Genomic DNA, 13,278 nt, shown 5'->3' on the forward strand with positions numbered 1-13,278 from the left:
AGTGTACATGTTCACAATTTAGAGCAGAGGAATCGTAAGTAGGAGGTTCTATGTTCAAGACCTCCCACTTTTCCAAAAAAAAAAAAAGAAGTATACAGCGGACGATTTATATTTGGCTCCACTTGCATTTACACATACTTACTCTTTGATTTTACACTCTTTCGAATCTCACTTATTCTTAAATACTAGTTAAGTTGACCATTTAAAAACCCAAAATTTGGTGGGACGCAAAATTATACCAAATTCTTAGACGCACAAGTGTTTTATTTTATTTTTTTCCTTTTGTTAGGAAACATCCAAACAAGAGGCAAGGAAATGCCCGGTAGAACCTAACATTTATATATCCTACCATATATATATATATACTAACAGTCAGTTATTAATATTCTTTGTATTTATATATTTTTTCTATTTAATCTTATCTATCATTGTATTTATTTACTTTACTTAATTAATTTTACATTTCAAAAAATATGACACCTGAAAATATATCTTAACGGGCACCCTCATACTCCAAATTCAGGTGGCACTAAATAATACGCCTTTATACAAGGATTTATTGCCCAGTATTGCATCTGTAGAGGAATGAATACAAAGCCAACAAATCTGCTGGTGCTTAATCACAGATCATGGATTAATGGGTGAGTCCTTTGTATTATCAAAAGGTGATTAGTAAAATTTAGTCACATTGCCACAACTAATTCTAACTAAAAATTTGCACAAATAAAATCTTTGAAAACTTCAAAATCTTTGTCAAAAGTTAACTACTCCCTTCTATCCGAAATATCAGCTGCCCTGATCGCCCAAGTGATTTTAGCTTCCCCAAAATGTTGCACCCATGTAACTGGAAGTAGTATCCAATAATGTGACCTACATGCTACCAGTATATGCTACTAGTAATAGAAACGAGGGTTTGATTATTAACTGCCGAGGAATTCAGCTGAGGACTGTTTTTTTAACAACAGCTAGGATTGTGATGCTTCAGGCCTTCAAGGACAGGGCTCTCTTCCCATAGCAAACTGTCTCTGTCTCTGTCTCTCTCTGGATCATGGAATTTGAGTCTCCCGATGCGAGAAAAAACAGTGCTACTGTGGTCCGTGGGGAAGCCTGCAATTGGTAGGGCGCAGTTTCCTTTAAATGCCAACACAACTACACACCAGCATTTGCATTTTATTTTGTCTTTCCTTCTGGTCTCATCAACTAAAAACTTGGAAGCTTTTCTCTTAGTATTCTCTTTGAGTTCTACGTAAATGTAGAAAGGGTCTCTCCCACGTAACATCGCAAGTCATTTTTGGGTACTATCTTCTGAACTTTGTTGGAAATATCTTTCTTTTTCCCCTACAGGAAGAACTTCAAGAACCACATCAAACAAAAATAAAAAAAAATCCAGCAGAGCATTTGCCTACCATTTCACATCATCCCAAATGTTTGTCCTTTATTCTTGACCATGACGCGCTTCTAATTGCAGATAAAGATAGATTTCAAGCGCTTGCTCTGCTGTGAAAGCTGCACTATCGAAATTCGAAAGAGGTTACTTTGGCATGGTTTTGGCTCAGAAACTAGGGTTTGGCTCTTCTTCGTTTTGAGATATCGAGAAAAGCAAGATATACGGTGTACATTTAGCATGATGGCATTGGGAGGAAGTCTCTCACGGGTGAACAGTTACAGCAAGAAGCAGTGCAGAAGCCTTTTCTGGAGAGTAAGAGCAGCAGCGAAGAAGGCCATCAAGAGCGCTGGTGGTGGTGGAAAAGGTAAACATCAATTCAAATTCCACTATGATCCTTCGAGCTATGCCCTCAACTTTGACGACGGCTGTCATGAATCGGGAGAGAAAACAACAACGGTGTTTTACCAGCAGCCATCCAACTCCAAACTGCAGAGCTCTTGCAAGACTAATAATACTACCTGGATTTATATCATCTGGGTGGAGTCTTAACTCTTACGCAGTTCTGTGTTTCTACATTTTCTACTACCATATATGAGTCGCATTCATGTTTATTTCCAAGTTTTTGTTTTCCTTTTACAGTACTTTCTTTGTGATTCTCTTCTGCTACCTGCTGCAAGAGTACGAAAATAGTGTCCTTTTGGCTATACTCTTGATTAAGTTACGAACATTTCCAAACTTCGATTCTTTAATACATATGGTCTATCCAGTGGCCTTTTAGCAAATAATCACCCCTGGCCTACTCTCAAAAACAGCCTAATACATTAGTATTGGCAACAATAAACATGCGACAGAGAGACCCAGAAATTTATTAATTTTCCGTGCGGTATAGACAGCAGATACGCTTTTCGTTGTGAATAATAAGTGACTGTACGCGTTTATTTAATACCCACACTGACAAGAAGCAGACATATACAAAGACAGAGAGCCATCACTGTTCCCATCTGTTGTACTACTAGATAACAAACTAAATTCATCATTAATGATACTGTAAAGGAAAGTGGACACAAGGAGTATCATTTATTATACATGAGATTGGCAAAGAATCCACATTCGGAACAGAACGGAGCAATACGTGACTGTTTCCATTGGCTGTACACCAAGTTTGTGCTGCCGCAAGGCTTTCTGTGGAGAGACCTATTACCCTAGTAAAGTAGTATAAATTAATGAAAATGACATCCATGAATGACTGACCAACTACTTTCGTCCAAGATACACCATATTGCAGCTCTTTGCTGTCGTACCGTTGAATGAGCAGTGCCTCCAGATGGGCATAACTTCAATCAACAATCAAGGAGTTTCCATGTCCTTCAAACACCAGGATCTTCAAGGGTGGCAGTAGATATATCATTTATGCGAGGATAAGCAGCCTTCTCATCAAGTTGGTTTTGTGCCCAGATCAGCATCTTTAACAAACTTGGGAGCTTGGGATCTGTTTTCCAGTCATCATGAGAGAACATTCAAGGATATGTTGAACTTCTAAAGCATAGCGACAAACAATATAGTACGTATCCACGAGCATTCGCAATAAAATTTCTGCAATGTTTTAATAATTTGATATTTAATTAATCTCACTCCTTGACATCACAAGAGAAATATGTCAGCGTATAACTGTCACACCTGTAAACAATAGAATTCACATTGAACACTGACTCCACTTGCCACTAAGCCTTGGAAATCAAGGTTGGAGCCATAATATGCATGAATGTTTGATTAAGTTGTTTTGCAGAGAATATGGATTCTCATTTCTAATGATGTACACATTTTTTTCTCTTTTTCATGTTTGGGCAGTCTGATATCTTCTGATGCTGCTACCCTTGAACTCAAAATGTTCAAATTTTTGTCAGATTGGCAAGAGATAAAAAAAAAAAAAAAAAAATTCTGATTTAACTATATGAGCCGAATGAGCTTAGAAAGAGCTTGCTTATGATTTCTTACGGTTGACTTTGGACAAAGTTTTGACTTGATAGTTTCTGAGTTACTCAACTTTTGACTAATTGCCGACCGAGCATAATTTTTACCCATATAATACTTGGCTTAAATTTACTCGTTCACAGCTCTAATTACTCTTCAGAATTGTACCTTATAAACCTCAATAGCCAATAAATGCACATCGGTGAGCATGATTATGACTTTAACACTGACATTAGGACAGATAAGTGAACCTTTACCATGTCTGTAAGAACTGAAACTCAATGTTAACTTCAGAGGAGGCAATAATCAAAGACATTTGTAAAAGACTGATAAGCATTCTTTCTATGTTTACCACAAATCATATCAAGTTTTACAGAAGCACTTTTGGAGAATAAAGAGTAACCTTTTTCATGGCTTTGGCTGGTAAGAATTGCTGCATTCACTTCACTTGCAGTCTTAAGGCGCTGGGATATATCCAGAAGCTCAGCAACAGGGCAGTTATTCACATCTTCAAAAGCTAATAGGGAAACAGTCCTCTCCAACTCTTCCAAAAAGCTTTGCTGCAAAATGTCCTGCTCTAGTAAGAATCAAGTATTGAGACAAATAATGCAAGAATATTAAGCTTGATACTTAAAAAAATCAAGCTAACCAAAAATGTAACCAAAAAAAGACTAATGAAATTGAGTCAATTAAGATGTAGAAAAGCAGTCATGACTTGACTAACAAGCATTTGGTAGAATTAGTAAATGGAGGAGAATATAAACAAGTGCGTTACATAACAAGCTAAGAATTACATTTTCCTCTCCTCTTGGAGCAAGTTCCTCCTGAGCAAATTCTAAAGCTTCAGCGACTTTTCCATTTCTGATCAATTCTATCAACCTTTGTTGTTGAAGATGAAAAAAGAGCTGGGGATTTGTATCCAATATCTGCATGAAAATTTTCGATTATGTCTTGATCAAAAGAAATGAACATCATAAACATCACAGCTTCAAAATTGTTGAACTCAAGAGATATATTCATAGGAGATACTGGAATAACTCTCATCTCAAACTAAAGTATAAATCATTGTTCCATGAAACGAAGGACATGGTTGATATTTTACATGACAAAATCCCATGAAGCTTCAGCCTAGTGTTATGTAATGTCAAAAGGTGCAACATCTCCATACTCAAATCTGTTCTGTCAACAAAATTCTTGATTTCTTACTATGTGATATGAGTTCAATTGAACCAAGAACCAGAATGCCACTTGCCTTCAAGCATGCAAACACATATGTTCCCCTTTTTTCTATTTCAACACATATTTTACCATTTTCCTCCATAAATGAATAGTTTTTTAAGCAATAAAAGGGCAAACTTTACATGTTTCTTGCTTGTGCTTAGACAGCACCATGTGGCAAAAGCAACAAACAAGACGTTTCCAAAGGAAGGTCTCCCTCCTTTACAGATATACTCAAATAATGAATGGAGTAATGCACTATGAAACTGAACATAGAAATGAAAGGGCAAAACCATAGTTAACATTAAAGATACAATGTAGCATTGAGTTAAAAAAAATTTCTTCTTCACATACCGGAATCTTCAGTCAAATGAATATTGCACAAGGAAAATTGTTCCAGTATCATGCCTAGTACATAAATCATATTTTATGCCATACTGAACTGCAATGGCTCCATAATAATAAAAAAATCTGGCTAGCACCTATCATGAGCAACAAATACTTTTCAATAGGCCTTTTTGTTTAGTTTCAAATAAGTTATTCAACTTAAATAATCAGCACTTCTCGTCTATTAAATGTTAGTCAATCTATGTTTGATTCCAGAATAGATAATACAGATCATGAAACCGAATACTCAAACCAAAATCAACCCCAATACTTAGTCATCAAACCAAATACATTAATCCATCAAAGATTCCATCAAAGATACAGCTAGGTACTGATAATCAAGGAAATGCAAGATGCCAAGTTCATTCTGTCAGTATTACACCCAAAGAAATGGCAACATTCTCCTACTATATCCCATCTAGTAAATAGCAATTGCAGAGGATGCAGACAGGACTTCCTTGTGAATGTGAAGAACCTCATTACTATTGCCAGAAGTTTCACATATTGAGGCTAATATTATCCTCCAAATTTAAAAAAAAAAAAAAAAAAAAATCACAGGCAAGATCTATTCAATCTAATGACAGTATTTTACAATGTCTTCATATACATCATCATTAACTTAAACATGATTCAGCTAAATTTTCATAAAGCAATCTTATCAAAAACAGTACACAGCATGGTTTGAAAGTAGATTAAAGCAATTCAAACATAAAAGTTAAGCTGAAACATGTGCAGGGATTTATCACCAACGGTCTAGTCTTTCCTTTAAAATTCCCTTCCTCTTTCTCTTCTATTATTCCTTTTTTCCCTTAATTTCTTTCTTGAAGAAGGATGGGGAAGAAATAGCATCATGCACCAATCAATTGCATCTACATGTATCAATTTCATGCTTGTAATCACCAAACATCTCAATGTCTTGACTCGGCATATACAATTTGTGAACGTAGAGAATTTGCAAAATTGTACATAATGCGCCTCACAAACACATCAATATACAGTTCGACTCATGCTTTACGAGTTTATGCATAAATATAGAACTTATTGATGTATGCAAACACCTACTTCTTCCCAAAGTTGGTAAGACTCTAAAGATGGCTTTTTTTACTTTATCCCTTTTTTTTAAAAAAAAAAAAAGAAGGTGATAGGTGAGAGACAAGCAAAATTAAGAAGATGAAATAGCATACCTCAGGGTTCAAATCATTAACTTTTTCAATTGCATCCTCCACATTACCACACTGCACTGCCTTCTTAACTGCCATCCGATCAGTTATAGTTGCCAAATCAATGTCAGCTATAAAGTCATAAGGAAAAGCAAATCATGCCAACTGAAATCCTGATAACAAATGCAATATCATGTAAAATCAGTTATCCTGAAGAAATGATAAGGATACGTTCTGTCCCAGATTCCTTTCGGAATTTCTCAGCTGCATCAACATAACCCTCAGTCACCAGGAAGTTCATTACCAATTTATTCATGTCTTCTTTCCTAATCTTTACATCATTGAGCTTTTTCTCCCACTCCTCTTTTGTTATAATTTTCTTCGAACTACCCTGTGAAAACAAAAGTTTTAGAAATAAATTAGCTCCACGTTACCAAAAGAAATAAGTATTCCTATTTGTGACACTGCACACTTCAAAATTATCCTAAAAAAGGCTATCAGCACAAAATAAATATAACTCTTTTAACCGATTTCGCAGCTGCAATGCCACTAGAATCCTAATCGCGTCAATTGTGAAACAATACCACTGAAGATGACACAATTTGCATAAAGTAACTGACAAGTTTGATCTTCAGCTCCTAATTTTGCACTGCTGATGAAAGACAAATGTATCCATTTTTTTACTAGTCTTTTTTTAACAGCTTTCTCAGAATGGCAAGAACTAAAACAGGAACTGATTTCGGCTGTTGAGAAATCAAAACCTCGTTCTAGGATGAGGAACAAAGACTCTTAGTTTCTGGCACTTTATCCAATTCTAAGACATCCATTTCACTTAGAAACACAACACTGGTGGCAGAAAATCATAACCTTCAGCCCTTCATCATTATTAACCAATATCTTAAATCTCAACAGTACATCTCGCTAATGCTGAGAAACCTGATCGCCTTAATATAATCCTATTTAACATTGTCGGGGCAGTCTATTCAGGTCTTATGTTTATCAAATCAATCATAGTTACTATATTGCAAAAAAAAATTCATGAACAAATAGATGTTCTTGAAACCATTCTATCTCACGCTTTTCAAAATCTAGCAAAAACCTTCTGTCGCTTAACTCGTGTTTTCATAGGGAAAAAAAAAGCGACTTTTTAAGATTCTAGTAACTATTCCTAGCAAAATCCAATCATCTCAAGAAAGGAATGAGAAACCCTAATGTTGATAAATATTAGCTACTATGTCATGCCGATGTCCTTAATTAAGACCTTAATCAGACAATCCAGCAACAATTGAGCAGCAAAAAATCAAGAAAACAACAACTCATATATAATATAGATATAAAGGGTCAGCAAAAAATGGAATAACTTCTCATAATTTTCCGTTCAAGGTGAGTTGGAACTTGGAAGGAGGGAAATATGAGAAATTTACCATGGATTCAATCTCAGCTAGTTGGCCAAGTACAAACCAGAGCAATGACATCAAAATTCGGAGGACCACTCCACCGCTAGCTTAAAAATACGGCAGCCGCTGTAATTTTCTCCTACTTTCCTTTTAATGGTTTTACCATTTTTTTAACCGGTTAGATTTAGTTAATTTCAGTGATTGTGCAGTGGGTTAGGGCATTTTGGTCTACATGTGTAATTAGAGGTGCATTTGGTACTCCCGTGGAAGCGGGTGAAACTGGAAGGAGAAAACAAGAAAAGGAAAATATAACACTACAACGTGGATTATTTACACAAATTTATTTACTTATATTTATAAACAGATTTTTAAAATACCTCTTTATCTCGCATATATCACATAAAAAAAATGTTATAATATCTTTTTTTCAAAAGATTATTTCTAATAATAAAAAACGTACCATGTCAAGTGAAATACTCAGGAAAAAGTCTATGCTAGTATAGGACTTGTTTGATGCTTCCCTAGAATTTGCAATTGTTGAGAATAGTTACTAACCCCAGTTGATAATGACGTACTATTTCTAATATTGAAATCGCGTTGCCTATATGGGAATGAGAAGCAATTTATAGTCCCAGATAGAGTTGCAAACAAATCGAACCGTTTGTACTCGCTCAAGTCTAAACTTGAACTCGAACTCAAAGATATTCAGTTCGTTATCTTGCTAATCAACTCGATTATATATATATATTATTTTAATAGTAAAATTACATATATATCTTTAATATTTTATTATTTATTAAAACAATATTATTTTATTCATTTTTAAAAATAAAATAAATAATTTTATTTTTTTAATCTTGAACTCAACTCAATTTTGAGTTGAACTCTAATTCGAATTTTACATTTTGAGTTTGTCGAGCTCGAACTTAAACTTCATAAAACTAAATTAAAACTCGGTTTGATTAGACCAAAACTCAATTTGATTTGACTCGTTTGTATCTCTAATTCAAGATGTATACCCTGACCCTGTTCTAATAGGTTTTTTCAGAAAACTCTCTATTTATTCAGATACGGATGGCAGGCAAACCTAATATTTCTTGATTTTGATAGGACTTCTTACAAGCATTACAAATATTGTTTTTATCTACTATTTTTAAAAATTAATCAAGTTGTCAATGACTAGATGAAAGATAACGTGTGACATCATTTGTCATTTTTTGAACTTTGATTTTTATCATTGTATGAACTATTTTTATTTTAACTACCCAAAGACATGCTTATGGTTAGTTATCTTGGAAACTTGTTTTGCTTTAATTATGTACTTTTCAACATGACTAACCCTAAACATTATAATTATCAATATCACAATTAGACATGTCAATGGGTAGAGTTTGAGTTGGATCCCTTTGATCGAGATCTAAACTCATTTAATTTAGTTAGACCCAGACCCAGGTCCAGACCCTTTTGGGTCTGAAAAAATAAGTCCATACCCAAACCCTTATGGATTGGGTATCCAATGGTCATCCATGGGTATTTTCTGAATGTACTAAGGTAAAAATGTATTTAAAATATATAGAGTTCATAAATAATATAAATACCATCCAATTTTTGTTTCCTTATACTATATAAGATTGAGTTTTGGTCAAAAAATAGGTTGAATTTCAACCGCATAGGTGGGGGCTTTCTAGGAATGTGAAATGTTGTGTATTAGTTTAAAAGCTTTAGGTACAAGTCAATGAAGCATGTATTTGGGTATGTTTACTTAAATGACCCTATTTTAATACATTTAAAGTTGTCATTGATGAGCCATCTGGATATTGATGGAATGTGTAATTATTGTGCAACTATTTTTGCATTTTGTACAACCTATATATGCTTGTATGTTGGTGTAATTACCGGAATATCCCTTAACTACCAATAATTCCCCTTTTCAGCCGCAAATAACCGTTTGAGATGTTGCTTTGTCTGAAACATTTGAATGGTAATCGGATTTAGGAAATGAGCCAACGATTTCTCTATCAATGGTAGAAACTTATTTCTCTATCATTTATAATCTACATGTATGAGCCACAAACGTTAGTCATTTTATCCCCTTTCAGCTTCAGGAGTTAAGTTTTCCCTTTTGCCTTTGTCTACAACGATTTGTCTCATCGTTTTCTCTTCCATCCGAACTCAACTCTAAAATTACCTATTATTTCGTCATTAATTACACCCAATTCAATTGCCGAACCGTTGGTATCTTAATGCCTAAATGGTTGATTATCAGTTTCTCCCTGTTCGTATTCTAGGATTGTGATAATTCTACTTGGCTTCATACTAATCAGCTCAGAATGCTCTTCAGTCCCAGCTACTGCTGGTGGTTCAGCGTGAGGTTAGATTTCACCCCCAATTTTTCAGTTCCCCCCTTAATTTTGTCGGTGTATTCTGAGTATCTACAATTAGTGACTCTTATCACGTTGCCTAGCTGCAGGATAGCATTTTTCGTGTTGCCTAACCCCAATTGGTTTAGATTGGTTATAATCTTATAGGTTTGGAGCAACAGCAAGAAAGAGCTCTCGGTGGGGATTATGAAATAAGGTTAACTTTCTGTGTTGCTCTGCCTTTCTGCATTATCAATGGCCTTCAATTTGACACAATTTTATTGTAACACTTTGTGAATTGATTAATTATATCGTTTATCTTTTCATACTAAGTTTTATTTCTTCTCACAATGTACTATTATTTGTTCAACAAAAAAACCTCCTTCCCCACAGGCACCAAACACCCGCGCGATGTGCAGGCACTCCCCCCTAGTTCAAATAATAAAATTAACATTCAACAAGTTGAATGCAATATTGTGAACTCAAAGAAAGAAATATTATTGACTACTTCTATATATTTTCAAAGATTCAACTGCATCTACATCCAATATTTCATTTGTTTGCCTTTATCTTTTCTCCTTTTCTTAAAAAAATTTGTACCAATTACAATGACAACTAAGATTAATTTTTAAAAAAAGAAGACAACCATAGCATATATAAATATTTAGTCTTATTAAAAAAATGTAATTTTGTACCTTTTTTCTTATTTAAATCTCAATGTTGGTAGAGGTCTCGCAATCTAGCACTAAAATAGTGAATGAGATAAAAGTCATTTGACTAAGGGCCGATGGTAAATAAATAATTGAATAAGAAAATTTATAAACATTTACTATTTTTTTTATTCAATCCAATCATTAGTAATCACTAATGTTTCAATCATATCTAGAAGCAATTTGGCACAAGTCTCATCAATCACCCAACCACCAACACTAAATGCAGATTCTGATGCCATAAAATCTTACTTTATTCGATCCAAAGCCATAAAATATTATACTATTTTATAAATTTACTAATATATATTATTTAATTAAATATATATGGGTTTGGGTAAGATCTGGTATGGATCTGAATTTGGATATGGATTCTAGAAAATCAAACCCTACCCAGACTCACGACTCTCTCACAAGGTCTGGGTCTGGGTAGGGTCTAGATTTGAAAAATTAAATCCAAATCCTACCCAGATATATTAGGTCTGTGTTGAATCTGGATAAAACCCAACCCATTGACATGCCTAATCACAATTATTTATGTAGAAAAAACTTAAGAGATTAAAGTTTACTTTAATAATGAAAAATTCATATAGAATTTATTTATTATAAATATTATGCTTTTTTATTATACACACATCGAGTGTTCAAAAAACACTAGTATCTATGCAATATATAAAATCTAGAAGTTAGTGTAAACAGTTGTTGTCATTATTTGAACTTCTAATTGTACCCTTATAAAAAAAATTACTCTACTCACTTAATCGCATATTGTCAACATCAATACATATAACTACCTAAGTATTTTGCAATAACAATTCATGAGTACTCCAAAATATTGTAACTACTAAATTATTGTAACTTTGCAATCCAAACTTCTTTACAAAAACTAATATAAATATTATTTATGTAAAAAAACAAAATTATGCAAAATTTATTCATTTTAATGATAAATGTGTTGATCATATATATACTGTCAGTGCACACACTATTATGATTGGATGCATGACATGTATATAAATTTTATATTTAAAATTTAATTAATGTTAATTATCACACATTCAAATGTGATAATGTGTTTGGATAAGAGATTATTTGAAATAATTACTATAACACTTTTTATGATATAGTGTATGTGAGATAAAAAGATGATTATGATGATAAAAATAGGGTAAACAACAAAAAAGCCCCCTGTGGTTAAGCAATCATACATAAAAGCCCCCTGTGGTTTCATATTATACCAGTCGATACCCCGTGGTTTGAATTAACCTGAAAAGTGGACGGAAATCGGCAAAACAGACGGAGCTGAGTGAATAGACGAAAATACCCTTTTGAAGAACGCAGCTTGCATGTAAAATTTTTTTAAGTAATTTGTTAAATAGCCTGCCTGAAACCCGCTTGCGGGTTTCCCCCTTATGTAAAATGACTAAAAGCTGCGTTTCTGTTCTATTTATATCAAACACATACTCTCAAACCCTCACCTGAAGGGTGAGGATGAGAGGGGAGGTTTGCTGGGCATCATAGGGCCCTCCGATGGGCATGTGCAACTCAACGCAGCTTGCATGTAATTTTTTTTTTTTTTAAGTAATTTGTTAAATAGCCTGAAACCCGCTTGCGGGTTTCCCCCCCTTTTTTTTAAAAATAAATTCTATGCTAAAATGACTTAAAACAAAAATAAAAGACTAAAAGTAAATAAAAACTAGCATGAAAAATAAAAATAATAGTAAATAAAAATACACTAAAAATTTGGTGTCTACAGTAGTTACTGAATAATCTGGAAACAGATTGAATGAAGACTCAGAAGAAACGGAAGCTGGTCTCTTATTATTAAAGAGTGAAGGCTAAAATAGGCATATCAGGTGAAAGTTTGTGGTGGAAATCTGTTTTTCGCATATGCAAGCGCCTTTGCAATTCGTTTAAGACACACGCCGAATATTTGACGATTTCCGTCCACTTTTCAGGTTAATTCAAACCACGGGGTATCGACTGGTATGATATGAAACCACAGGGGGTTTTTATGTATGATTGCTTAACCACAGGGGGCTTTTTTGTTGTTTACCCATAAAAATATGCTTTAAAAATTGTATTTGTAATGCAAACAAATAATTTGGAGCCAAATAATGGCAATCCAAACATACTTATTTAACATGAGTACAAGACGTAAGAAGATACATGGGTTGCAGTCACGCAACTATGAGACAATTTCATAAAGTGAAAATTTTGCAATCCTAGGTTTGTAATTTTTGGGCAATTGTTGTTTTGATCATGGTGACAGCCCCAAAATATGGTAGCCCAATCCCACATTAACTTCTCTCAAGAATACTACTACCTACCATTAAGTATTGTCTCTTACTCAAAAAATAACTATCTTAGAGACATGAAATCGCAACCCTGACATAAAACACATACTACTAATTAGAATCTAACACTTATAATCCACATAATTGGTGCTCAAACATTTATTTACAGGTAACAAACGACGCACACAAATAGGCTCATTGTTTCAACTCATGAATGACCTAAAGTCCTTTTTTACGTGATTTGAATATTTTGTCCTAGTTGTACAGTTACTAAAAACAAATACTACAATGATTCTCATCAATCGTGATTGAAGACATTTAATTTTTTTTTTCAATCAATCGTGATTGAAGACATTTAATAGTCTGTACGCATTTGGTGCATTTATTCCCT

The 13,278-nt window shown here is 33.9% G+C and overlaps 1 protein-coding gene and 1 long non-coding RNA gene across 6 annotated transcripts; one reads left to right on the forward strand and one right to left on the reverse strand.

Annotated features, from left to right (window-relative positions):
- Positions 1-933: 933 nt before the first annotated feature.
- On the forward strand, positions 934-2,172 carry LOC140037189 (uncharacterized). Its single transcript, XR_011841114.1, has 2 exons — positions 934-1,116; positions 1,469-2,172. It is a non-coding gene; the product is annotated as an uncharacterized lncRNA (long non-coding RNA).
- Positions 2,173-2,404: 232 nt separating this feature from the next.
- LOC113730929 (protein GID8 homolog) lies at positions 2,405-7,770 on the reverse strand. 5 transcript variants are annotated; one of them, XM_027255925.2, is made up of 6 exons: positions 7,548-7,770; positions 6,355-6,514; positions 6,148-6,254; positions 4,153-4,284; positions 3,762-3,918; positions 2,405-2,876 (listed from the first exon to the last, which is right to left on the reverse strand). In XM_027255925.2, exons 1-6 carry the CDS (start codon positions 7,596-7,598, stop codon positions 2,755-2,757), a joined length of 729 nt encoding a protein of 242 aa, XP_027111726.1. In that variant the 5' UTR covers positions 7,599-7,770; the 3' UTR covers positions 2,405-2,754. The 5 variants fall into 5 exon arrangements, with proteins under 5 accessions (XP_027111726.1, XP_071935014.1, XP_027111725.1 ...); XM_072078913.1 differs by having other exon boundaries at positions 2,405-2,980; positions 7,548-7,718; XM_027255924.2 differs by having other exon boundaries at positions 3,762-3,930; positions 7,548-7,717.
- Positions 7,771-13,278: the final 5,508 nt, after the last annotated feature.

The sequence above is a fragment of the Coffea arabica genome, chromosome 2e (genome assembly GCF_036785885.1).
Source record: "Coffea arabica cultivar ET-39 chromosome 2e, Coffea Arabica ET-39 HiFi, whole genome shotgun sequence".
In the NCBI taxonomy this organism is placed as follows: Eukaryota; Viridiplantae; Streptophyta; class Magnoliopsida; order Gentianales; family Rubiaceae; genus Coffea; species Coffea arabica.